Raw genomic sequence first — 27,301 nt, forward strand, 5'->3', positions numbered from 1 at the left:
GCATTGTTTTTCCGCGGCTTTCTTCAGACTTTTTTCCTGATTCGTCTAGAAACGCTTACAGGAACTTACAGAGCACGACGGTGCAGCGTTCTCGATTCGAAGTTCTCGATTCCGATTGGTCGGAAAGGCATCGATCGGATTTTGCCCAGGCGAGTAGGCCCGGCTGCGAGGTAAATCACAGGTTTATGTAATGCATAACGAAAACACTTGTCGTAAACAGATGCTTGTTGAACTTTTCGTGGACGGAGGTTTAATGACAGTTTTCCACCTCTTCAGAGAGAGAGAGAAAGGGCTTCTGAGTAATACGAGAAGATGTGCGTTTTGTTTGTCGTTAAACCAATTATTGCTATATTTGTCCTGGTTAAAAAATAAATAACTTCTTATAAAAGCACGGACCAGAACGTTGTGCTGAAATTGAGCTCATATTGTTTATAGCATGTTGTTTCCTTTTTCCTCAAGTAAGAGCTGCTCAGGTTTCGGGCAATTTGCCGCCCCGAAAAAACATGTCATGTTCGTTTTCACTCCTCCGGATCACAGCCATCAGATGTTTTTATCTCTCTGGCTGCGGGCCCTCAGCAGAGAGGATTATGTCCTTGCCATGTTTACCATAAATCTGTAATTAGCTGACTTTAAGTGCTCTCTGCCGCAGACGCTGTTGAAAGAGTTTGCCAGATCGCGAAGCTCAGACCCTCAGATCCTGTCAACGTCCTCCACGTTGCACCATCTGCTTCCTGAAGCCACTGCGACTCGAGGGTTTATCAGAAAGAGAAGGGATTCTGTAAAGCGTGTGGTCTATTCGCATGAGTTTATTCTACACTTAAAGCGTTCAAACGTCCATCAGTTTTATGAACGAATGGACATTCGGTGTCGGATGAGGACGGTTTCCCTTTAGTGTCCGATTCCTCTCAAGGTTGTACCATCCTCAGGGAGGTACCCTGGCCAAACAAATAATTAGATAGGGACTAATTTAGGACGGTCAAATTTATATTCGTCGTCTTTGCCAATCTGCTTTGGGACAGTGTCCATTGTTTAAAGCTTTATATAAACAAATTTCTACTTTCGAAAGCCACTGGTTTGGGACACGCCATCCGTTCAGTCTGACCAACATGTTTCCACTTGGTTGCATTCCAAATACATTACGATGGTCAGTGGATTACTATTCCTGTAATAACCAACGCTTACCCTCTTAACCTAAAATAGAAATATCGTGCACCCAATAAGTTCACTCGATCTCGTGTTAACCATTTGAAATTTGGCAATAAAAAGAATCGGTTGTTGCAGTAAAAAAAACACATGTCCGTCTTGCGCATAAACACGAAGATGGTATCAAAAGGTTTCGAGACGAGCTCCGTTTAACCAATGGGTTCTAAAATTTTTGGGGGAGGGGTTGAGCTCGTACAAGGTCTTCCTGCTCTCTCTTGGTGTTCCAGCGACGTCCTGACGCTCGAAACACCTTGAACGACTAATCGCGGCAGCGCCGTATGTCGAGCGCGTGTCGCGGAAAAACGACCCTGCGGCAGTTTTGCCCGGTTTCACTCGGAACTTCCCGTTTGTTCTTTGTTCCAACTTGCCACCTCGTATATTTCATCTCTTCCCTGCACCGTAATAGCTAACGACAGCAGGGTTTTTCGCCCGTTCAAGCTTCAATATTTAGTATATTAAAGGATCGTGGCGTGTTCTACCCCGGGGCTAGTGTTTATTCCGCAGTCTAAAAATAAAACTCGTACAATGTTCCTTTTTAGGGAGCCTGTGTTGGAATTAGACAATTGAAAAGGAGGAAGGAGAAAAATAGACAGTTTAATATGAGAGAGAGAGAGAGAGATGCTTTGTCCCCTCAATTTCTATTCTTTTAAGGTGTCTGGGAGTTAAATGGAAATGTCCTGTCACATCCTGCTGATCAAAAGGCTTTCAGTTGGACTTAAAATTCATATCCGACCCGAATAATTGTTGAAATGTAAAAGATGAAACGTTCCGACCAACCATTTCCTTTACAATCTGTGAGGACCTCCAACGGTCACTAAAATATCGTACACTATCTGGACAAACGTTTGTAGACACCTGAGCATGTGATTGCTATGTGCTTTTCGAACATCCCATTCCTCAATTAGTCTGTGTTTCCTGTTAGAATAACCTCCACTCTTCTGAAAAGATGTTCCACTAGATTTTTTAAAGGTTTGTGCTCATTCAGCCACATAGGCATCAGTAAAGTCTTCTAACCCAGGTAGAGCATATCTTCATGGTGCTTTATTTGTCCTACTGAAACAGGTTTGGGTCTAATAGTTTAGGTGAAATTCCAGCCATTCCACCACATACTATACAATTCTATGCCCCCAATCTCGTAGAACCACATGGCTGGAAAGGTCAGGTGTTCCAATTCTTTTGTCCATATAATGTCGATGTATGTAGAAATGTTCCGTTCCATTCAGAACGTTTCCTCAGTAGCCTTTTATTTTTTATGTTTAATTATTTTATTTTTTTTGACGAACACCAGTTTCAGCTTCACTCGCTATTTTTTATTTTTTTTGTAAGGAAGTCTCCATGTCGTTTCCTCGTTTTTTTTTTTTTCCCTCGCTCTCTTTTTTTTTGGGCACACAGAGGATGTGGAAAAGCCGAGGCGGTGTCGTCTGGGTTCATGGTCATGCATTCAGCCCTTTGTAACAACTAAATGAGAGAAGGAGAGAGAGAGAGAGAGAGAGAGATTTTCTATTCCTACAAACGCACCACGTCAAAATTTCCCACAGCATGCGAGATTCTCATGGAGAGATGGAAAGATTGCACAGCGTTACATCTCCTGGGCGGATTAACCGCGGCATCTGAAACGGATGTGCGTTTTCCGTCTATTTCTCTCTCTCTCTCTCTCTCTCTCTCTCTCTCTCTCTCTGACTAATGCTGAAACATAATCTTGTTGTGGTGAAACTGAATCAGTCCCATCGTTCTGAGGTCGATATTTATACCGTTACACCGTTCATTGCCTTATTTGTTCCATTAAAGCGTAACAACATTGCCGATTCTTTTAAAACAGAAAACCTTGCCATGATTATAGAAAAAAAAAGCGTCCATCTTTAATTACTCTGGGATTCGGGAACCTTCCACGCTAAAACTGTCTGTTGAAATCCGCGCCCCTCCCGCGCTAGGAGTAATAATAAAACATGAGCGGACAGCGTAGCTTGAAGAAATGTACGTCCCTTTTCTCTCGCTCTCACTCTCGCCCCGCCGGGTTTATTGGGGCAGAAGGAGCCAAGACTCTCCTCCCTTCAGGGCCTGGAGACAAAAAGCTCGTCCTGGAGAGAGTGAAAGATGAATGTACAAGTACATGAAGGAGGTCCTCATATTCTCTGTCCGCTTTTATTTCTCAGCGCTGTGATTTTGATGGCCGGTTGGGAGCCGAGCGCTCGTTAATGCACCGACGTGAAATAAAAAATCACGGACATGCAAATGAGGCAGTTTGCTAAATAAAAGAGCTCTCGTTCACTTACACTTCCCAGAGTCACGTGACGGCATTTAAACGTCTGCTTTTCATTTATAGGAAGCCTTTTATTCTGTCAATCATCAGCAGTGACTTCAGGTACGGCATTTGACTTCGACAACATATCCATTTTGAATATTATAATTATCTTTAGTGCTTTGTAAATTTTTTTTTCTCTGCTCAAACACGTCGGTCATTTGCATTTGGTTGCGGTCCAGCGTAATGCTAACGAGCTTAAAAGATTGTAAAGGCAAAAGAGCACAAATCATTCCAAATAACACCTAAGCATCAAAGCGCTTAGTCGGTAATCCTTTGTTTGTGATTTACACGCACGCCCATATTCGTTTCCTGAACCTCGCCGATCAGCTCTGTGCCCATTAGGTTGATTAGTTTATGTATTTGATTTCGCTTCATAACTCAGGAACGTGAACTTTCTTAACAAAAGTATCGGGACACCTGATTTTTCCCGGCCGTGTGTGCTGCTTCCGCATAGTGTTGCAATTGTAATTGTCCCTTCACTTGAACTGAGAGACCCAAACCTATGCACAAGTCAATCTCCATGAAGAAGGTTTCCGTCGGTCGGAAGTATGCAGAAGATCTCCTGCTATAGAGCTCCGACCTTAAACCTATTGAACACCTGCAGGACGACCCCCCAGGCCCCCTCACTTCACCTACATCAGTTCTAACGCTGACCGAATGTCCACAAGCACCAAAATCTAGTGGAACATCTTCCTAGAAGAGTGGATTCTTAAAAAGCACATCGCTTTTAATTGTCGTGTGTCCGCAATCTTTTGCCCATATCGTGTATAGAGTCAAGGAAGAGTAACTAAGAGGAAAGTGTTGTTTGCCGTCTTCCACATACTTGAGCTCACGGGGAACCGTGATTAATTCGTGTCGCGGTGAATGGCGGGAGAGATGAAGGATAGCCATCACGATTGTGTTTTTTTTTAATCATACAATGGTGGGTTTGCAATCTAATGATTTATTATATATCTTTTTGTTTTTGCAGCATTTAAAGAGCCCAATTAACACCCCCATCAACTTATTTCTACGGAGCGTACGCACTTTCCTCTGGCAGGCTCCTTCAAGCTTATAATCCTCTCTCCGTATTGCAATATTAAGCTCTTCCTGTTTCCATAGAGCCCTCGGGGTGATTACCCAGCTTTCCCCTCATCTGCCAAATACAAAAACGCTCGAGTGGTCGCTATGTTCAGCCACTTCCCTTCTGTCTTTTTTTTGTTTGTTTGTTTCTTTCCCCTTTTACTCCTCCTTCAGAGTTTAAAAAGAAGCAAGAAAACAAAACACGAACTATTTTAAGGTTTGCTCTCTGGATTTGTTTTATTGATGAGCACTTATTCGGGTTCATTTGGTTTGAGTGTGCAATCTGCTGTAAGTGAAGGGGAAAAAACCCTTCAGTGAGGAAAAAAGAAAGGCCTGAGTTTTATTTTGGCCATATCCTGCCCCCTGCCTTTACCCTTCACTACAGCCTGTCCAATCCACACACACACACACACACACACACACACACACACACACACACATACCCCTCCTCAGTCACACACATTCAGGAAGCCGGCGTCGCTGCCAGAAGCGCGCTCTGTTTCCGGGAATCGGACCTGCGGGCCTGCTGTGGAGTGGGACGGCACTGACGCGAGAACCATTGTTCCCCACGCCGCTGAGGGGAAGGAACAGCAACAAAAACAAAAACCACCCATGGAAGGGAGAGAGACACAGGGGGGTGGGGGGACAGGGGGTGAAAAAGGGAGACACATTGGGGGGAGAGATAGGAAGAGAGAAAGAGAGAGAGGCATAGGAAACAAGTGGTGGAAAAAGAAAGGGGAGAGACATGGGGTAGAGAGAGACAGAGAGATGGTGGAGGAGACGGAGAGAGAGAGAGAGACACATGGGAGAGAGGGAGATGGAGAGACACATGGAGAGGGAGACAGAGAGAAAGAAACGGGGAGAGCAGGGGATGGAGAGACACACACGGGGAGAGGGGAGAGAGACATGGTAAGAGGAGAGATGGAGAGAGAGGGAAAAGAGAGAGAGAGAGAGAGAGAGAGAGAGAGAGAGACATGAAGAGAGGGAGACAGAGAGAGACACATGGGAGAGAAAGGCAGGCAAAGAGAGACAGGCCATGAATAAAGAAAGAGGAGAAAAACAGAGAGAGAGAGACACAGAGGGGGAGAGACATGGGGAGAGAGAAAAATACATAGAAAAAGATGGAGAGGGAGACAGGGAGAGAAAGAGAGAGAGAAAAAGGGGGATTGAGGGAAGACATGGGGAGGGAGAGAGAGCAACACTACACACACACAGACAGAGAGAAAAAGAGAGGGGAGGACAAGACGCCCGTGCTATTTTTGTTGAGAGGCTCCTCCACACGCACGCACGCACGCACGCACGCACGCACGCACGCACACACACACACAGCATTCCTGCACTCTTGTGATTAGATAACTGACCACTTCTTCTGCTTGATATAATGTTGCTAATTGCTGCGTTACATTGGTGATATCAGTGAAACGAAAGATGCACTTTAATAAAGTGTCTTAAGGTCTAAAAGCTATTTTATCTTTTTAATACACTAGCGTTTCCATAGAAACAGTGCAGACTTGTGCAGTGGTCGCTTGGCATGTCACCGTGAAGAAATCGCTTTCTGTTTTTCTTTGCGTCTCTCTCTCTCTCTCACTCTCACTCTCTCTCTCTCTCTCTCTCTCTCTTGCTCACTTGTTTTGGCTCGTTTATGTGAATATTTTCTGATGAATCGTAGTGGGAAATCATTCAGGCCTCCTCGTTGAGCTGCATTGTTATAGAGAATGTGTATATATGTACAGATGTGTGTGTGTGTGTGTGTGTTTTTTCCCCTTGCTGCTAAGGAATGTATTAATCATTGTGTTTCCATTGAATTTTTTTTTTATTATGCAATTTAAAGAAGCAGACAAACAAGTGCTTAAAAACTTGTAGCAAAATATACACACACATGCATGCACACGCTTGGTTCAAATGTCAGATCAATCATGGGTGTAAGTTTCTTCCTCTCAAAAGCACGCCATCGTGCTGTAATGTCACCATGGCAACAAAGTCTCGACCCCTTTAGCTAAAGCAGGTGACGCTTAGAACAATTTTTTTAATTATTATTTTCAAATGTTTCATTCGAATTGCATGTGCTGATCTACGGTTTACTGCTTTGTACAATTTATTGTTATTTGCATTAATTTACATATATAATTTTTACATTCATTGACATTTGAATTAATTTACATTGACCTTTTTTTTTTGTGAATGGATCTGCGCTTTAACAACTTTTCCTTTCTGTCTTGCAGGTTTCCCAAAAAACCAACCAGGTGAGTCGAGAGCAGCGTCCCCTCCCCCCCTCCCCACACATGCTCCTATGCCGAATTTGCGTCAGGCTGCTATTTAAGGAGAAGAATAGCGCGCGCACAGCTAAACGACGAGCCGCTGATAAGAAGGGGCTGAGTCACAGGCTTGTGGGGTTTCAAGCACGTAGACACAACACTGATGTCTGAGATACTGGAGCTCTGCACAACAGTCGCACTCGGGATTCCGACCAGGCATGCAGCTGCACCGCCTCGGGGGTTTAGTGTGCACCGTAACGTGCCGATAGTAACGTTTATTTTTAATATACGTACAGTACCGCAGGCTGGAGACGCGCAGGGAAGGCGTGTGAATAAGCTTGGCACAGAGTCTTTAATTATCTGAAGTTGTACCTGAGAGATAAACATCGTTCTTCCAAAAGATCTTTCTTCAGGCTACATTCGCAGTCACCTTTGTTTTTTTTTTTGTTTTTTTTGCCCAGACTTGGATGCACACATGAGCTGTCTTTAATGTGAACGCACCTGTCCCTCAAATCAGCCCACATGCACACACTGACCACATGACTCACCCCCAGGTCACATGACCACATATCAGATACCAATCCGAACTTGGAGTACATTTGAATCTGACTCAAGGTTCTGTGTAGGCTGAAATATGTACATTCACACACACACACACACACACACACACACACACACACACACACACAAATATATATATTAGGGGTGTAGCGGTACACAAAATTCACGGTTTTGGTACATTTGGTTACATTTTGGTACGATTGGGGGAATAAATGAAAACATAAAATTGCTTGTCGTTTATTTTTGATTATTAAATAAAATGCCCCCTTGGTTAAATAATATAGAAAATTGTATACATTTTTATAAAAATAAAATATAGAAAAGTACAATAGAATAAATCGAATGAATGCAATACATGTATTTTATTATATTTATTAAATTGCATAATCATTTAAATTTGCACAGATTAATTTTAAATTAAATGTAATTTGCGGATGAAAACTAATAAACATTGTTGTTTCTCTTTATTTATTTATTTATTTATTTATTTATTTATTTATTTATTTAATCTGAACTATAGTAATCAAGTCTGTGTGTCTGTGTGTGTGCAGACCAGGAAGTATTATCAACAAGGACCACCCCCCCGACAAGAAACCCAAGAGCGAGAAGGTGTCCGCACCACCCACACATGACTTTGACCCCACAGGTAAGAGTCTGCTCTCGTATACATGACGGGTTTCATTTATTTTTATTTATTTTGACAGCAAAATGAGCCGAGCGATTCAAATTTAGAGCCAAATCGGAATAGTTTTCCGATTACGAAAGAATCCTCTCACCTACCAATTTTGATTTGCGACAAATAACGAGTCATAGGTGTGAATTCCCATGGCAGAACGTGTAGAAAGCTGTTTATCGAGATACCGAGCATCATACCGGTGGCATCCCGAGTCCAGACGGAGTCGTGAGTCACACGTGAGCGCGTGCGCATCATCGCCGAACAGCTGCGAACGAGAAACCGTTTCCTGAGTGTTTGTGTGGAAAATACAACGAGAGGAGATGAGCTCATTAGAGAAGTCCAAGTGCTTAGAATAGTTTTATTTTGGTCCGTACTAAACTGTGCTTTTCATGCCCACGTTGGACGAGAACATAAAGAACTCTTTACCACTAGGGGAAAGATCAAAGAGCTATCAAAGGACATCAGGGACAAGATTGTAGACCTGCACAAGGCTGGAATGGGCTATAATCAGCTGGGGATCAAATAATCATTTTCCCCACTGTGTATATATATATATGCATATAATCTATTTATCCCTTTGTTTTTAAGTAGAAGTCTGATCACTTTTAGCCAAAAACTGCTTCTGTCTGCTCCTCTGCTCCTGTACACTTGCTACACTAGAAATGTGTTGTGTTGTTGCTTTGTTTTTTCCCTTTCAATGCATTTAGCTTACCTCGCTTACCTCATCATTTTGTGTACTTGTGTGTGTGTGTCCTGCATGTATCCCTGCTTTTAGAGCTGCCTGTGCAGAGTGTAGAACGAAGGCCCGAGTCGTGTGGTAAGAGTTCATTGAAGGCCGCTGCATTGGGTGTGCGTGTGTGTTTTTGCTGTGGTGTTTCTCATTTCTGCATCTTCATCCTTTTCTTATTAACTCACTCCCTCATTTTCTCGTTCGCATGCTTTCCTGTTCCACTGGGTTTGTAGCAAGTCCTCTCAGAGGTCTGATCGATGTGGTCGACTCCTGTTTATTTCACTCTAACTCCGGTTAGCGTAACACACAAGTGTTTGTGTCATGCTAATGGAACCGGGCTGACTTTCATTCTGCAGAGTTAGCATTTTATGGAGAAGTGTGCATTTTTTTTTTTTTTTTTTATGCTGACTAGAATATATTATTAATTTTTTTTAAATTAAAATCAGAATCAATTCAATCAACCCTGAGGTTTATCTCCGAGCGAAATGCCACCTTGGATACGTACTAACCCGCCTGGCTGGTCTCAGTGGTGCTGGGAAAAGATTACTCAGGGATTTAGCGTCAAACTGGAATACACTTGTGAATTCGAACAGGGTGTGACTAGGAAGGAGTCTCCTGCAAACCGGGACTTCCTGTTCACATTGTGTGCTCCCTACAACTTAAGTACACACCATTTGGGGCAGGCGAAATATTAATTTGAATTTTTTTTTGTGTGCTAACATTGTTTTTTAGTGTCTGTACACATCCTATGTATTTCCATTGAGATTAAAGTGGGGGTCTAATGCTATTTTATATATTTGGTGTTATGTATTCTGTTTAAGAGTTGGATTTTACGGTGGCCGAGAAGTGCAAAACACATTAACAAATTAGAAAACACTAACAAATCCGAAAACAAAATAACAAATCCGAAAACAAAATAACATCCGAAAAAAAATGATGACAATTCAGACAAACCGGAAAAGGTTAGGTATAGTTTGTGAATGGAACACTTACTGATCATTGGACAAGACGCCTGTCATTCAAGATATACAGGAAGTACAACAGTTTCTCCTTGCTTGCCAATGTTGCACTAATCAAAATATAAAATAGTTTAAAGTAAACAGAGAACTTTACACTTTTTGGTTATTTTGTTTTCGTGTCTATTTGTTAGTGTCTTGCACTGCTCGGCCACCGTAGGATTCTTATGCTAAAGATGGCCAAAGTAAAAAAAAAAAAAAAAAGCCAAAGCATTTGGACATATGGTGGAGTATTTCTGTGCTTCCGAGTTTGTATATGTTTCAGAAAGTGATGTAAAGTGATGTAATGGCTCTCCATGACATTATTAAGGGCGGAACTCCTTGAATGGGCACACAGCAGCGAGAGCAAAAACACACCCACCACCATGCTTCATTAGGGGTGGGGTAAATGACTCTGAGTGGAGTGGATGACACCAAGTGGGGTGAATGACTGAGTGGGGTGGATGACACCGAGTGGGGTGGATGACTCTGAGTGGGGTGGATGACTCTGAGTTGGGTGGATGACTCTGAGTGGGGTGGATGACTCTGAGTGGGGTGGATGACACCGAGTTGGGTGGATGACTCTGAGTTGGGTGGATGACACCGAGTGGGGTGGATGACTCTGAGTGGGGTGGATGACTCTGAGTGGGGGCATTGACCCAGCTTTAATCCATGCACTCAGTACAAGATGTGTGAAGGAAGTGTGATTTAGGTCAAGCAAAGTGTGTGAGAGACTACACACACACCCACACACACACAACCACGCACACCCACACACACTAATGTTAAGTTGGAAATGGTGTGTGCTTCCATGTGGGGGAAGGAAAGACATTGTATTGTCACTTCACATGAACGAGTGAACACAGTCATGTACACACAAACTGCAGCTGCATAATGAAAGTTATTAGTGTGTGTGTGTGTGTGTGTGTGTGTGTGTGTGTGTGTGTATACTGAGACTGTGCCTGTTTGGCTTGAAGCTTTTACACTCATCTGTGACCATTCATAAGGGATACTTAAAAGGGATTCTCTCTCTCTCTCTCCCTTTCTCTCTCTCTCTCTCTCTCTCTCCCTCTCTCCCTCTTTCTCAGGGCTTGTCCAGAGGTGTGTGATCATCCAGAAGGATGAGAATGGCTTCGGGTTGACGGTGAGCGGCGATAATCCAGTATTTGTGCAGCTGGTTAAAGAGGGTGAGCTGGAGAGGAGATTCATCCCTCTGTTTATTCACTTCTTCATGTAGTGTTTCTCATTAAGGCTGATCAATCATTTATCCATCCTGGAAACTAAGCACAAGCTCATTATTTCCTTTTATTGAGTCCTTACAATGTGTCTTGTCTCTCTGTCTCTCTTTTTTTCCTCTACTCAATTTTTCTGTCTCTTCTATATCTTTGTCTTGTTTTCTTCGGCCTGTCTCTCCTCTCCACATCTCCTATGTGTCCCCTCTGTCTGTCTCTTTCTTCTGCTGTCTCCTGTGTGTGTTTTCTGTTTAACATTATTGACTTCTCTTATTGTCTACCGGTCTTTCTTATACGTCTTCCCTTTACCTGCCTCTTGTCTGCTGTCACTGTCTCCTCGACGTCTCTCCCCACGTTTCCATTTCACATCTCTCTCTCCTGTCTCTTTCTAAACGTCTCCTCCACTCTGTCTTACGTCTTTCCGCTATCTCACTCTCTCTCCTATACATCTCCGCTCAACCTGCCATGCTTTCTGTGTTGTCCTCTGTGCATTTCTCTCTCCGCCTATTTTCTGTTTTGTCCCCTCTTCCATCTCTCTCTTTTTCTGGTTCCTCCTCTGTATCTTTCTGTCCTCTCCCTCATCCCCTCCCTTTGTCTCTCGTGTTGTCAGATGGAGCTGCTATGCGAGCTGGCGTTCAGACGGGTGACAGAATCATCAAGGTAAGTTGTATCATATGGAACGAGTGAACTATGAAATCATTCATTCATTTTGCCGGAAGATTTAAGATTCCTCGAGTCATATAAACCTGTCAGATCGAGCTCTTTTTCCCGTTTTACACGCACACAGACTCGCATCTTTACGCCCCCTCCTGGCAAACTGCAGTAACACACAAACATGACTAAATGATCTAGGGTCTTCTGCTCAATGTTAGTCAAATGATCAGATTTCTTTTTAATTCTATGTATTTATTTTGCATTTCAGGTCAACGGGACTCTAGTAACACATTCCAATCATGTCGAAGTTGTGAAGTTAATCAAATGTAAGTTTATCGGTTACTGGAGCACATCATGTACCTGGAAATGCGACGCTGTGTTTATTATACTGCGCGTGTGTGTGTTTACAGCGGGTTCGTACGTGGCTCTGACGGTGTTGGGGAGACCCCCGGGTTTGCCGCAGATCCCCTTATCAGAGGGAGAAGGAGATGGAGACACACTTTCGTCCCTCAGCTCCCCCTATTCCCCCGGCCCCACTGTAGCAGAGCGCTCATCCTCTTCCTCAACCTCTCCCTCCGAGCGCATCACCTCCCCTTTACCCGCATGGGTAACACACACACACACACACACACACACACACACATCTTGTCTTTTGTTTCAATTACGCACTTGGATCATAGTATTAGGGGTGTAACGGTTCACAAAATTCACAGTCTGGTACGTCGGTTCAATTTCTGTACGGTTTGGGGGAAGAAATGCAAAAAATTGCTTGCGTTCTTTTTAATATTAACAGTTTTTTTATTATTATTATTAACATTTGTGAACATCAACAGCTTACTTTTTAAAAACAATTCTTAAGCCTGCTTGGTTAAAAATATTTTATAAAATGTAATAAAAATTAAAAGATATAAATTGATTTACTGATTAAATTGGCACAAAGGAAAGTGATTACACAAAATTCAAATTAATTAGCATTTTGGTAACACAGATGTGTGTATATAAGTGTGTTTTCATGTGTTTAATATTTAATTTACCACTGTGACACTGCGCTAACTCTAGTTTCATTTTATACCCCTATTGTGTATGTTGTAATGGGGTGGGGGTTGGGGTGCAGGTCTGTGTCATCTTAGAGGAACATCCCTGGACGTTAAATTCTGCTATTATATTTCAGTCTCGGGATCTCGTTTCCTCTTTCACAGTTTCTTTTATAACCTGCCGTTTTTTGCCATCATGCTGGTCGTAGTCTGTAACTAAATCCAGCTAGCTTTCCATGTTCATGGTGTGGGTGTGGCGTTTCAGGAGGACAGGGTTTGAGCATTTAATCAGAAAGTCGATGTCCCGCGCAAGATGCGGACGAAGGAGCCGCAGAGATCGACTCATGTGTCCTGTTCTCCAGGTCTGGATGCTTTTTATTGATGGGGAACGCGGCGTTTTTAATCGGAAAACAAACCTACGTCACAGAAGAAAGTTTTCTAACACTGGGAAAGCGCAATGCAGAAGCGAGCGGAGCTATTCTTAATAATCTGACACATTATCGACTGCGAGTCACTTTAAGGAACATAATAGATGCACATTCTGTGATCCACAATTTCACATCCTCTTCTGTGGGAACCGGGGTGAAGGTGTCGTCACAGACCGCCGGAGCTAATCGCAGCGTCTGCTTCCTCTGTGTATGAACCGTAGGCTATGAAGGAGGAGTACAGCAGAAACCCTACAGCGAGACTACTGAAGGACATCCAGGAGGCCCAGAAGCACATTCCTCTACTTCCGAGCCAGCTCAGCAAAGCTACCACGGCTGGCCAGGTACTTCTCCAACTTCACACACTCCATCCTGATTTAGTTTGCACCTCAGGCCATCGCTCTGAATTGTGTGTGTGTGTGTGTGTGTGTGTGTGTGTTTGAAGGATGGCCTGCTTTTTCCGAGGCCGGGGGAAGGAGACTCGGAGAAAGGAGGAGGGTTAGGAGACGTGGACACTTCTCCATCCTGGCACTTTGACACAGAGTCCCCCATGAACAGCAACTCGGCACCGGTCAGCACCGCAACACACCTGCTAACACCACACACTTATTCGTTTTCTGTTTACGTCACTCCGGATGAGTGTTTTTATTTATTAGAGCTGTGTTATGAAACAGCAATGATGTGCTTTTTAAATTAGTTGTTTAAATGTGGAATAATGTGTCTGCATTAAAAGATGAGAACTTTATAAAGAAAATTATAACAAATTATTATATTCACAGACTCAGTAAAAAAAAAAACTTTGTGTACACTTTAGACATAAATAGATATTTTTTTACATTTTAGATTCTGGAGATTTGTATTTTTATAAATTTTTTTTACCCTGTATATTAACATTTTTTGAATCTTGAATAAATTTTTTATATTTTAGTGTCTGTAGATGTAGATTTATAAAATTTATAATGAAATAATGTAAAAATCAATAAAAAAAGAATACAAGACCCTTTAAATCGTGTCGGTAAATTAAGTATGGGACATGAGCCATCTTGATATTATTTGTGTCACATGACACCCAATACTAATCTTCGTCGTAATTTGCCGCTCTTGTACGAGTTTACGCATGTTTTAGGTTTAATATCACAATATCCTCTGCCATCACACACCCACAGGTCACGCCAAGTATGATCCCAGAAAGCATGTACCAAAGAGACACGCCATGCCACAGCCCAAAGTCGACGCTGCGCGTCAGCCTCAACTCGTGCCCGTCTCCCGATGGCGAGGATGCAGTCGACCTGGTGAGCGTGCCCTACGTTTCTCATTAAGTCCTACGTTTATTTTTATCCTAACATCCCTAACAAGGTTATCTCGCATCACATGGGCAGGACTCAAACTATCCGTGTAGCGTGGGGAGCCCATCGTCCCGTCTGCCTCCTCCCATCATCGGAGCTGAGGACGATGACTTCGACACCGAACAGGAGCAGGTGACGACTTTATTCTTTATTTCTTGGGTAGAGGTTTTGAAGAAGTGATTTGATAGATTTCATTGCTTTATCTGTCACAGATGAACGGTCAGTGTAGCTGTTTTCAGACCATAGAGCTGTTGAAGTCTCGACCTGCTCATCTTGCAGCCTTCCTGCACCACGTGGTCTCTCAGTTCGACCCTGCACCTCTGGTACAAAATAAAACACCTTTTTATGACATTTATGGGGCTTTTTGTTTTTTTTTCTTTTTTCAAATTAAATAATAAATACGGTTAATCTCACTCATCCCCAGCTGTGCTACCTCTATGCCGAGCTTTACAAGCAGAGCAACCCCAAAGAGACGCGGCGGATATTCGGGGAGCTTCACTCCACGTTCATGGACCGATCAGCGGTGAGCCGGTTGCAAACACATTCCCGCTAGGTGCAATCTCAGGCTGAAACGCACATCATGGTTAACTTTACTTTTTCATTTTCCACCCAGCAACTGAAAGTTACGGTGCCAGATTTAATCTCAGCTGACATGGGTAAGTGCACGCAGTTTCTGCCTCTGTTATTGTTCCGGGTTTAGGTTAGATTACGCAACTTGCACTCTTGGGTGTCGTGGCCGAACGCCGATATGAGTCATAGCAGGGCTTTGCGGGGGATTCTGATTAGACGGAAGGTGGTTGTAGGTTATTTTACTGGAGGTTCCAACTGTGAGACAAAGCGCAGATTTTTACACTGATTATTTGAAATAATTAAGTGTTTCGGCTTGTCAGTGTACAGAAATGTAAATGTGTGTGTGTGTAGATCGATGGAAGCCTGATTTACTTCCAGAGGATATTCAAAGACAGCATGTGCAACAGATACAGGACATACTTCTACCTGACATCCAGAAACATCTGGAAGACTTCAGGTAATAGCCACACACACACACTGTTGTTTCTAGACGTGGTAACTTGGTGGTCATTGGACTTTGGACTTGAAGGTCATAAGTTCAAATCCCAGCCACACCAAACTGCTGCTCTTGGGCCCCTGAGCAAGGCCTTTAACCCCACAGCTGCTCAGTTGTTTGAATGAAATAAAATGAAAGGCGCTCTGAATAAGGGCGTCTGCAAAGGCTGTTAATGTAAAGGTCGACCGATAGTGGATTTTACTGCCGATGGCCGATTAATTATCCGTTTATAATATAGATTCGCTATAAAAAAAACACATACCCCATCTAAAATAGTAGACATTTTTTTACAAAAAAAAAAAAAAATTTCTGAATTATGAAAATGTGCTATATGATATACATATATATTAATTGTATTGATAAATGTTGAGGAAAATAAAAGACTCACGGTCTCGCATTCTCCAAATAAATAAAACCAGTTACAGCCCAAATTAATAAATAAGGCAGTTCAAATAAACAGCATGTGGCATCAGTGATTCGCCTCTAGAGGTCTCGTACGGTTTAATGCAACCCGAAAAAACTATCATTTAATTCGATCTATATATGCATATAATATATAAATATATTTGCCGCAGCACAGATGAATTGGTCGACCTCTAGTTGCTTCACACTGCAGCTTGAAGTAAAAAAAAAAAGTGCATTCATCATTGTTTGAACCCTATGAAGTAAGTATCAGCACACTTGAATGTTTTAATTAAACCGATTCCACTGTTGCTCATCTCATCCTCATATTGTCATGGGTAGAGAAGTTAAAAATGAATCGTATTAGTATGTAAGGAATCATGTGCACACGTGTAGTTTTTCTTTTTTTTAATTTTAGGCAGAAGCGCAGTATGGGCCTGACTCTGGCTGAAGCCGAGCTCAGCCGACTCGACACGGAGCGCGTGCGAGACCGCGTGGCCCTGGAGAGAGAGCGCTCCTGTTCGGAGCATATCATCTCCAAGATCAATGAAGTCTTGTAAGTGATCATGCATGAGCACACATCTCAAACACACAGAAAGACTCAGGGATGTTGTGTAAAGAGCCGGTTTAGCAACGATGAGTCTCCTCTGGTGCATTCAGAATGAAATCCTGAAGTTTTCTCCTGTTTTTGATTGAAATATACATCATCTTTCAGAAGTACATACAGAAAAAATGTTGTACGGACAATTTTTATGAAACTTCTCTAATATATTTAAAAATAAAACTGCAAATTAAAACAACTATACATCTCTTCACTCAACTCTTTCCCCCCCGGGGCACATCCGAGGCCACGGCACTCTCGCGTGCCGAGCGCGACGGGAGCCGAACGTGTCGAACAGGAAAGTTTAAGGAGCAGATTAAGACAGCTTTCTCGTCTTTCACACGTGTCCTTTCAGAAGCCCGATAGCATCAGAAGACAGAAGCTTCCAAACCTACTGCGGTTTGTTTGTTTTTTGTGTTTTTTTTGGACGAGACGCTTCGCCCTGGCTCTTGGCTCGGAAAGCGGTCCGACGACTCCTCCGGAAACGGATTATCATTGTCGTTTTCGAGTTAGCGACCGCTTGTCGTACAGTTCGCTCACGCAGACGCGAGGCACACAAATCCTGATCCGTTACTAAACAACAGGACCGTATTTAGTGACCTGAGTGAGGTCTTACACCCAGCAGAGGAATATTAGAGTAACAGACCGCACCACAGATATAAATAAAGATATGCAAAGCGACAGTAGGGGTCCAGTAATCGTCAGCCTTCCCGGAAAACCCTGTTCATAAACGTGTTCTTATTTTAGTGCAAAATCAAGAAGTAAAACTCTGATGCCTATGTGTGTTCGCTCTGTTCTCACAGGTTGACGCCATCGGCTACCGAGGAGGAGAAGTGGTAAGGGGAAATATCCTGACGCTTTACACTTGACATCATCGGCACACAAGGACAACTGCATGTTTTGTGCTGGTCTAATATTTACTAGTTACTATTTACTACTTTCCTTTTAATTTACGGCATTACACGTAGTACCGTGATCCACACCTCGTCCATATGGTGAACATGCTGGAGCTGGGTGGGTGGGTGGGTGTGTGTGTGTGTGTGTGTGTGGGCAGATGGTAGAGGAGAGAGGAGGCTTGTGTTGCTCAGCAGAAGGTTGGAGGGAATATTGGTGCTGTTACCCAGCATGTGGCCAGGCGTTGCGTAATCACCACGACCTCCTTCACCCCACATGGCTAAATGAGAGCATTTATTTATTTATTTTTTCCCTTAAACTTCCCCAGCAACTGTTAGTCACTTTTTTTTTAACGTTTGACATTAGCGCCCCCTGGTGGTCAGAAATTACAAGACTAGATTCAAGGGCGGAAGAGTACTTAAATGAATTAAAACAAAATATATTTTGTTTAGTGGAATGGTGCTACAATCTCGTCAGTAAATGTTCGATAAGGAGTCTGTCTGGATACAGTGGAATGCTTGCCAGACAGCTAAACTTAGAGCGAAAATGATCGTTTTGGGATTTTTAAACATGCTAGCATGAGTGTTTTCCGTTGCGGTACTTCCCCCTCGATTTCGTACCCGGCAGGGGTTAACATTTGAGCTGTAAAACTTGCAGTCTCCGAAAGGAGTGTCAGTCTCTGGAAATTCCCCAATTAGAGTTTTGCACTGAATATGTATAAAAAGTGTGAACACATTGACTTCAATGTATTTAATTCAATTTATCTGAACGTTATTAATTCTCCGAGATTTTTAATGTAACCATAAGTATGATGCAAAATTTTATAGGCACTTTGTTAAATAAAAAAAAAATAATAATAATCGTATGTGCAGCAAATCCGATACGCTTATTGTTGACGAGTTCGATTTGTTTCAGTACGGCCATGCAGTTCGTCATCCAGGCCTACATGAAGCACCTCGGGGTCAAGGTGAAGGAATCTCGGGGCTTCGAGCCCAAGCCCAAGCTAATAAACCTTCTCCCTAAAATCAAGGTAAGTGTTTGTTCTTTCTTTTGCGCTACACTTCAGCATTAACCCCCTGAAGATATTTCCATTTACTACTTTTACCTTGAGCAGAAGACGATAAAACCGGAGAAGGACGGAAGCGTTGAGGAGAAGCTGAAGAAATCCCGCTTCCAGATCATCCGCGGCCATAACAAAAGGCCCAGCAGGACAGACGTCTCCTCAAGTAAGGAGGAATGCCAGTCAGCAATGAGATGTGTAATAGCATGTACTGGCTGTTACACAAGCCAAATGTTATTAGTTGATAGAAATTTTTGAACGATGGCCTGTTGGTGTGCACACAGTTACCAAGGCTCTAGAGCAGAGCAAGCAGCGGACACAAAAGCAGCCGTCGCAGATCTCACTAGGCACGACCGATCCGCCCGAAACACCTTCAGCAGGCCGGACACGGAGCAGTCAGTCCAGCGAAGGGCCGGACGGCAGCACGAGCGCCGTCAGCTCCCCTCCTTTCAGCGCTTCCCCCTCACAGAGCTCCGACAGCACAACCAGAGAGTCAGAATCAGGTGAGGGGTTGATCGCTCACATTGTTCTGCAGTGTTTCAATTATTGCTTTAGGCGTCTTCATCCTGTTTTTTTATTCAGGTGCTACTCCGTCATCAGCATTACCCAGGCTCGGAGAGGTCGGCCCTCAGGGTGAAGGACCGGACTCCTCTACGTCAGTCACGCACTTCGACTTCACCTGTCCTCTGGACCATCTCCAACAGGAGGAGCCTGAAATGGACAGGTGGACTGTACAATTTGCATCTACGAGTGTATAAATAATATAGACAATATATATCATGAGTACATATTAGGCACTTATCTTCTACATTCTTTTATACAAATTTAAATGAACCGAATTGAATAGAACAGGACAGATGTGTGAACCTCTTCATAAATGCAGGGTTATTATTTTCGAAAAGAAAAGCTTGCCGCTGTTGCTCATCTGCTCCGGAGACCCATAGTAAATAAATAAAAGAGTGGTCAGTACACACTGCCGCACTCCGATTTCGCTCTTTCGCCAAGACTCCGCCTGCCATTTCCGAATGGTACTCGGTAGTGGTGACCCCGAATAGTCTATGCTTCGATCGGAGGCTGATTTGACTTCACGGAAGAGTTATGGGACATTAGGACATGTTGAGAGAGCTGGAGAGAAAAATGGACATGGGGAAATGCAGTAACCTCATTCTACTTGTCTTTACGTACACAGAAATCCCGATGGAGGAACGCCACGGCCGCTCAGAAGGTGGGCTTTCTCAGCTCCTTAGTATTATTATTAGTAGTAGTAGTAATAGTAGAGGTATGTAAAAATCACTTGATTCCAATTTGTAGGATGGAGCTGTTGAGCTCGGGAGAGGTGCAGAGCGAGGACGATCAGGCGTTTGAGGTGGAGCCGGAGCAGGACCCTCCTCACTGGCAGACGTTGGTGAGCACAGACGTCCTCGCGCTCCTGCCGCAACATGAGATCAAAAGGCAGGAAGTGATCAATGGTGAGGAATCGCACGAGCGTTCAGACATGTTAGTCGTCGGGTGCTACAAAATCACAAATTCCACTTGCGTGTTTTACGAGGTGGTTTTAAAACGTTTCGAGACTAGCACGCCACAGGTCCGGTCGCTTTTGCCGAATGTCCTCTCTTAGACGTCCTGGCTGTGGAACTTGCTATTGACGGTCTGTCCCTCCCACATATACCTATGAAGGTCGGTGCTCCCTGTGGCTGTGCGTGCAGCCTCGTGCTGCCCTCTGTTGGCGTGCTACAGAACTAGTCTCGAAACGTTTCGATGCCACCTTGGTATGTTTCTCACTCATCTCTCCTGCTCGGCTGTGCAGAACTGTTCTACACGGAGCGCGCTCACCTGCGCACGCTGAAGGTCCTGGACAACGTCTTTTACCAGAGGATGAGCCGAGAGACTATACTGCCCCCTGCAGACATCAAAAACATTTTCGCCAACCTGGAAGAGATCGTCCAGCTACACGGTATCGAAAAATAAACACAGAGCCTCACAATAACGCAGTTTTATCATTATAATAAAGACGATGACTGATATTTATACGTTTCTTTTTTTTTTGCTTTTAGTGTCTATAACAGAGCAAATGACGGCCATTCGGAAGAAGAACGAGACGACAGTCGTGGACCTCATAGGAGACGATTTGCTGTCCTGGGTGAGGAAAGAAATGCACCTTCTCTCTTTCTTCTATCTAAATTATAAAAAAAATATAGATTTCGCTGACCATTTCCTGCATGTAGTTCAGCGGAACGGAAGAAGATAAGATCAAGCGGGCAGTAGGAACCTTCTGCAGTAACCAGCCCTTTGCTCTGGAGCTTATCAAGAGCAAGCAGAAGAAGGATCAACGATTTGCTGCCTTTGTGCAGGTCAGACTTGAACCTTAACGAAAACCTGTCGATTTTTAAGCGTAATGCCGTCGTAATCAAGCTCGTTTTGTCTTCCCTGAGACAGGATGCCGAGAGCAATCGGCAATGTCGAAGGCTCCAGCTGAAGGACATGATCCCGGTGGAGATGCAGAGACTCACCAAATACCCGCTTCTGCTCGAGAACATCGCGAAATACACCGGTAGCAAACCCTCCTCATTCCTCCCCATCCTTTCCTGACTTTTAACCCCCTTGCCAATGATCCTAAATAACGTGTGTCTGTTTCGTTGTCAGACGACATCGAAGAGAAAAGCAAAGTGAAACGAGCCTGCGAATGCTGCCGGCAGATCCTCAACCACGTCAACCAGGAAGTCAAAGAAGCTGAAAACAAACAGGTGAGCAGACCACAGCAAGGCTTCACGCCTTATATATATATATGTATGTATGTATGTATGTGTGTGTATATATATATATATATATATATATATATATATATATATATATGTATTCATTTGCCACATAACATTTGTTTAGCTGATTTTCCCGGTCTCTCGCAGAGAGCACCATAGACGATAAAACTTATAGGGAATTGTTTTTATGGAGTTTTATGTTGACATAATGAAATTTATTAATAAAATTAAAGTTATACATTATAAAAGGAAGTAAAAATGTTAATACAGTACTGTATGCATAACAGTATTTTTGGGGTGGTGGTTTCGGAGCGTAATCACCGCGATAAACAGGATTACTGTATGTATGTGTGTATATCAATATGTTTTTCCATGTTTTAGAGGTTAGAAGACTACCAAAGAAGACTGGACCTGTCATCACTGAAGCAGAGCGAGTACCCTATGATTGCAGAGTTTAAGGTAAACATGGACCCCTCACTGTTGTTCTACAGTCACATGGCCTGTAGTGAAAGTATATTAGAAAAGTCTCCCTTTTCTGTAGAACCTCAACTTGACCAAACGGAAAATGGTGCACGAGGGACCACTTTCTTGGAAAGTGAATAAAGACAAGACTATTGGTAAGGAGTGGAGAAAGCATTAGTGTTAGAAAAAAGGGTTTTTTATTTTTATTTTTTCACTTTTACATCTATATTTGTGTATATTACTGGCCCAGATTTATTTGTGTGTGTGTGTGGGGGAGGATGGGAGGATAAAGACTATCTAAAAATAAAAAATAACACACTGCCGCTTTAACATAAAAGTATATAACAGTTAAAAAAACCTCATAATATGCTTTGTCCTAACAAGCATGTATTGTGTTGCTCAGAGCTCTACACGCTCCTGCTAGAGGACATCCTGGTGCTGCTCCAGAGGCAGGATGAAAAGCTGATCCTGAAGTGCCACAGTAAGAATCTGGCAGGCACGGCCGAGACAAAACACATCTTCAGCCCGATCATCAAGCTCAGCACCGTCCTGGTGCGCTCTGTAGCAACAGGTATGCTCAAACAGGAAATGAAAATGAACAAGAGAACAAAAGAGTCTGTATTAACTGTGCGTTTATGATGCCGTTTACAGACAACAAAGCGTTCTTCGTAGTGTCCATGTCGGATTACGGGGCACAGATCTATGAGCTGATGGCGCAGACCGTGTCCGAGCAGAAGACGTAAGTTTGGTCCTTCCATGGGAATGAAGTGCAAAGCCAGATACATCTGATACATGGATAACCCTCAAGAAACCAATATTGTTCATTGGGGGAAATTTGGATGTTCTTTAAACCTGTGATAAGAACCATATTGTGATTACACCAGTTTGGGAGACGAAACTATTATATATAAATAAATAAAAAACCTTTACATTTAATTATATTTAAATTCTCTATTATATAACAGACTAATAAAAATTTACAAACTGGACCCATGGCTTTACCAGAATCCAAATTTTGATGATGTCATGTGCAATATAAGCAATAAAATTCAATGCATTTAGCAGTTTCAAAAAGACACAAGATTCAGGATCAGTGAATTTTGACTGAAAATTTGTCTTTTTTTAACCTAGTGTTGTTTTTGTTTTTTTATGTTTCTGTTGTCCAGGTGGCACGACCTCATCGGGCAAAGGGCAGATTGTATGAAGAGCCTGCCTCAGAACGAGTGAGTTCCATTACCCCAACCATTCTTTTTTACCTGGAAAACAAGTAACACTGGCAGTTGCCTTCTTTTGTTCGCGTACGGTCATCGCTTTAAATCAGATGGCTAATTACATGTCCGACTGGTTTGCAGCCCGGAGCGGGAAGCTGACGACGAGATGAACACTGGTATGCCGAAACTGAACAAAGATCCAGATCGCATCTCTACTGGAAGCGTCCAGTCCCCAGGTACCTGATTGATGAGGCTGTAATTACGAATGAATGAATGTTCGGAATGCATTATTCATTAATCGTTGTTAGAATATGGCCTACAATATGCAAATGAGTGCTGTAAAAAATGAAAGGGCCATATTTATGAATTACCCACTGAGATTTTTAATTAAAATGGCCAAGATGTGTTTTTTTTATTTTTATTAAATGTTCTGTAAAACTTGAGAACTGCAAACCACACACTTGATCCACTATTTGGGAAGAGTGCTTTCACCCCCATATATATATTGTGGCTTGTGACAATTGTATTTGGTTTGTTGTCCATGTGAATATGATCCATATAAACTATAACAAATTGTATTCAGATGAATGCAGGACCCAGCTCAAGCTGATCAGTTTTTGTTTGTAGATTCGTTTTCAAAATGCTTTTTTTGGCCTAGAAAAAGATGCTACTTCAGAGATCATCCAGCTCCCTGCAGCAGGAAGCAACCCATTTGACACCAAGTCAGATGATGAGGAAGAGGCAGAGGAAGAGGTTGAGCGCTCAAACTCGCTGCAGGTTCAGGAGGAGGAGGAGGAGGCCTTCCTAGACACGGAGCTTGCCGAAAGACTCCCGTTCTTGAAGCAGGGCTCGAGGCACGCCATCGCTGTAGAAGATCTGCCTCCGCTAATGGCGGACGAGGCGCTTCGAACCTGTGAGTTCAGTCTGTTTCTCAGTCTGATGCCAAATTCCACACTGAGGAACTGCGGTGGTGATGCACAAAATAATCCTTTATTGTATCTAGTACCTCTGGATACAGTAGTACTGCTGTTCATTGTGCCTTGTGTTTACGTCTAGCGCCACCTTATGTACTCCATACTCTGGAAAATTCAGCACTGGTCCTTATGTTGATTTTTTTCATGCTGCTCTGTTTGAAAGCGTTTTAAGCCGCTGTTAATTACCTCTAATCGTCTCTCCCTCAGTGGCTACTCTGAGACAGCTCCTGATTAACCACATGGACGGTCAGGAGGATGTGGACAGGGAGAGGGCGGAGACTCAGCTGCCTGAATTGAGGGAAGGATCTTTGCAAGGCCCGGAGGAAAACGCTGCCCCCAGTAGCTCAGTGGAGAACGGCGCGGAGAGAACGGAGACGGCACACGCCAGGACGGAGAACCGCCACGAGCTGCCTTCAGGAGATACAGGCTTCTTCGAAACCTCAGAGGACTTTGGTGAGGAGATCAGTTACCCCCCCAGAACTAAAAGTCAAAGCCTAGCGTAGCATTTTTAAATATCTCTCTTCTTTCCCTGCCTCCCTCCGGCAGTAGGTAGTTACATGGTGCTGGAGGGTTACGGCGGTTCTGGCGAGAGCAGCACTGATGACGACGGGCAGCTCTGCAGCACCGAGCGCACAGCAGCAGGAGACTCTGGCATCGACCTGAAGAAGCTCCTGTCCTCGACTTCCTCTGAGAGCAAAGGGCCCAACTTTAGCAGACAGATCATGACCCACTTGCGCCTGCTTCAGGCCAACCTCCAGCAGCTGAAGGTAATCCTAACTAAAAAAAATCTACATTATATTTTTAGATCTCATAGTGATCAGATAAAAAGTACCTTTTCTTTATTAAAGAGCAATAACAAATGTACAAGAGAAAATAAGACGGGTCTCTTTCTTTTTGTTTTTTTAGAAAGATAAAAAATTTTATTGCTAAAATTACAATATCATCTGTGGAAAACTAAACCTATTTAAGTTGCCATATTACATCATAAAAAAAAAATCATAAATAAGATAATGAATTTTAAATGACTTTTACGTCCCATTCAACAATGTTCAGTGTTCAACATGTTTGTTTGGTTCTGCACAAAAGCTAACAGCTAATGGAAATCCGGCTCGATTTAAAATAATAAGAATGCTATAGATAAAAATAGTATTGAATGAAAGCATTTGTCGATTTATTTAGGCTCGTATTTCCTTTTACTGTAAACATCCTCCACCTCTCTGTTTTCCGGACTCTCCGACGCTGGAGCTCACTCCGATCGGCAGGTCCATGATGAGGCAAACACTATTTCCATCAAAACCTTGATTTAAATGAAACTCTCTAAGGTTGAAAAACACGATCCTTCAATTCAATTACTAATGCAAAAAGATCCTGAAGCTTGTGGCCAGAAAAGTGTAATAAAAACTACACTTGAAATATTCACGGGTGTCTCCAAAAACGAATTCTACTACTACTTCGTTCCACTGCATAGCAGCTCAGAACACCACATCTCTCTGGGCGTATTAATCGCATTTGATTCTTTGCCGGACTTTTCTTGACAGGATACAACTTAATTGTCATTGCACATGTTACAGTAAAAGGCAACGAATTACAGTTAGCATCGAACCAGAAGTGCATTGGTAGCAGGGTAAAATATTTACATATGTACAGGTTGATATGGCTTTATGAAAGAGATGAATAAATAATGATAAATTAATTAATAATATTTAATCAAATATTCATTTTTTTTAGGATGTAGAATCAAAATATAACCAACTATGCCAAAGGCACTCGGAGCAACCAGCTACTGAATCAGAAGAAAACAAAGGTATTTCTCCGTTCTTCAACACTTCCCTATCCACACACACACACACACCTTAAAACAGAGATCATTAACATCAGCCTTCCTTGTGTTTTTTTTCCCCCTGCAGATAAAAGCTAGTGTTCCTGGAGCTGTGGTTTTCCTGTTGGAAGTAGAATAAATCGGGTCAACAGGAAGGATTTGCTGCTCCCTGCTCAACTCTTTGCGCATCTTAAAAAGACCCCCGAAACAAACCTCATACACACGGTGCAGGACAAACCCAGGTTCGCTTTCTGTGGAAAGAACAGGGGGAAATTTCTGGAGACGTTCCATCATCAATTCCTAGTTTCTCCAGCTATTTATTAGGAGTTATGAAGACTTTGATTGAAGCAGCTTTTGACAAAAAAAAAAAAAAGGAAAAAAAAAGAAACATGATGGTGGGTGCACGGCTCCATAGGACGCACAGAAACCTCATCTCTTCTAGTTTTTGGTTTTGAGAGCGTAACAGTTTCCCAGGTGGAGTCCTTTCGACCTTCGACTGCAATTGACTCACGAAATGTCCTTCATAAGGACTGCGTAAAGCCCGAACCGATCATTCCTGTTGTATATGGATATGAATGTTACCGCGACGCACCTACGCGTCTGACCACTAAACCACACGAGGAGCGGCTACTGAATCGGAGCTTCATAATCAGAATGTCGAATCAGTTTTCTCCTGGTCGGCTTTCGCTAAACTGTTTGAGGAATCGCGATCGGACGTGAAAAGGAAAGCCGCTATAGAAGAATCGATGTTACTGCTGTCACTGTGTGCAGGGGGACATTCCTGCTTTCCCCGTGTCCTCACAGACAAACCGGAAGCCTCCGAGTCATAACCTTAAGCTTTCCCCTCCCCTCCACTACAACATTCTGTTGCATGACGCTACTGAAGATCTCTCGGGTCGAGAGAAAGCACAACTTTTCTCACCATGTGGCACTAATTATTATATATATATATATATATATATATATATATATATATATATAAAATTACACACACACGTCTATTGTACAAAGCCAAACATGAGCTGAAGATTTTTTTCGTTTGATCCGGGGACGAAGTTTAGAGCGGAAGACCCTCCAAAAGGTCTGTAAATTTGTAAAATTATGACCAACACTGCATTTCTTACAGAGACCTAATTCCTTTTTTTCTGCTTTTTCCATTTTATATATATATATATATATATAAAATGTCGTGTATTATTTTAACAGAACCTACTAAAAGAAAACAAAAGAGGAAAAAAAAAATAAATGACTGCAAGCTCTACTTAAATATTAATGTATTCTGTACTGTTTATTGGCTAATGTTCATGAGGTATTCTATTATTATTATTGAGCACTATTAATGATCTTTTAGCTTAAGAGAGAAATATCTCTAATCGCGTCATGATGTTTTGGAAAAGATTTATTGCACAACGTTTCCTTTTGGTTTTTACTCACTGAAGAAGAAAGTGCTGAGTGTTTCTTGACAGGACAAAAAATTTATCGGAAACCACTTCGCCATGCCGCAGATTTATTCAATAAACTGGAAAGACGAATTGTCGATTTGAGTTTTCGTCCTGCTCGCTGCTTTTTGTATCTTAC

General features: G+C 42.7%; 1 protein-coding gene across 5 annotated transcripts in view; it reads left to right on the forward strand.

Annotated features, from left to right (window-relative positions):
* arhgef12b (Rho guanine nucleotide exchange factor (GEF) 12b) overlaps window positions 1-27,260 on the forward strand; it is a 42,822-nt gene extending 15,562 nt beyond the window's left edge. The window contains exons 1-40 of one of the 5 annotated variants that reach the window (XM_046839942.1): window positions 31-170; window positions 6,790-6,810; window positions 7,935-8,029; window positions 8,835-8,876; window positions 10,873-10,971; window positions 11,627-11,676; window positions 11,939-11,996; window positions 12,081-12,277; window positions 13,354-13,473; window positions 13,575-13,700; window positions 14,296-14,421; window positions 14,509-14,607; window positions 14,688-14,798; window positions 14,900-14,998; window positions 15,089-15,131; window positions 15,397-15,502; window positions 16,362-16,499; window positions 17,348-17,380; window positions 18,354-18,468; window positions 18,553-18,664; window positions 18,783-19,001; window positions 19,081-19,222; window positions 19,688-19,723; window positions 19,810-19,967; window positions 20,306-20,452; window positions 20,553-20,638; window positions 20,724-20,849; window positions 20,935-21,049; window positions 21,142-21,242; window positions 21,639-21,716; window positions 21,799-21,874; window positions 22,123-22,290; window positions 22,371-22,458; window positions 22,886-22,942; window positions 23,072-23,166; window positions 23,589-23,843; window positions 24,112-24,357; window positions 24,451-24,671; window positions 25,633-25,708; window positions 25,812-27,260. In XM_046839942.1, the coding sequence (XP_046695898.1) occupies window positions 11,638-11,676; window positions 11,939-11,996; window positions 12,081-12,277; window positions 13,354-13,473; window positions 13,575-13,700; window positions 14,296-14,421; window positions 14,509-14,607; window positions 14,688-14,798; window positions 14,900-14,998; window positions 15,089-15,131; window positions 15,397-15,502; window positions 16,362-16,499; window positions 17,348-17,380; window positions 18,354-18,468; window positions 18,553-18,664; window positions 18,783-19,001; window positions 19,081-19,222; window positions 19,688-19,723; window positions 19,810-19,967; window positions 20,306-20,452; window positions 20,553-20,638; window positions 20,724-20,849; window positions 20,935-21,049; window positions 21,142-21,242; window positions 21,639-21,716; window positions 21,799-21,874; window positions 22,123-22,290; window positions 22,371-22,458; window positions 22,886-22,942; window positions 23,072-23,166; window positions 23,589-23,843; window positions 24,112-24,357; window positions 24,451-24,671; window positions 25,633-25,708; window positions 25,812-25,822 (4,023 nt within the window). In that variant the 5' untranslated portion in view covers window positions 31-170; window positions 6,790-6,810; window positions 7,935-8,029; ... (1 more) ...; window positions 10,873-10,971; window positions 11,627-11,637 and the 3' untranslated portion in view covers window positions 25,823-27,260. Of the gene's footprint in view, window positions 1-30; window positions 171-6,789; window positions 6,811-7,934; window positions 8,030-8,834; window positions 8,877-10,872; window positions 10,972-11,626; window positions 11,677-11,938; window positions 11,997-12,080; window positions 12,278-13,353; window positions 13,474-13,574; window positions 13,701-14,295; window positions 14,422-14,508; window positions 14,608-14,687; window positions 14,799-14,899; window positions 14,999-15,088; window positions 15,132-15,396; window positions 15,503-16,361; window positions 16,500-17,347; window positions 17,381-18,353; window positions 18,469-18,552; window positions 18,665-18,782; window positions 19,002-19,080; window positions 19,223-19,687; window positions 19,724-19,809; window positions 19,968-20,305; window positions 20,453-20,552; window positions 20,639-20,723; window positions 20,850-20,934; window positions 21,050-21,141; window positions 21,243-21,638; window positions 21,717-21,798; window positions 21,875-22,122; window positions 22,291-22,370; window positions 22,459-22,885; window positions 22,943-23,071; window positions 23,167-23,588; window positions 23,844-24,111; window positions 24,358-24,450; window positions 24,672-25,632; window positions 25,709-25,811 lie in introns of those variants that run through there. The other 4 variants (XM_046839939.1, XM_046839940.1, XM_046839943.1 and 1 more) reach the window with 4 other exon arrangements.
* The last annotated feature ends 41 nt before the right edge of the window (window positions 27,261-27,301 follow it).

The sequence above is a fragment of the Silurus meridionalis genome, chromosome 25 (assembly GCF_014805685.1).
Source record: "Silurus meridionalis isolate SWU-2019-XX chromosome 25, ASM1480568v1, whole genome shotgun sequence".
NCBI classification, from domain to species: domain Eukaryota; kingdom Metazoa; phylum Chordata; class Actinopteri; order Siluriformes; family Siluridae; genus Silurus; species Silurus meridionalis.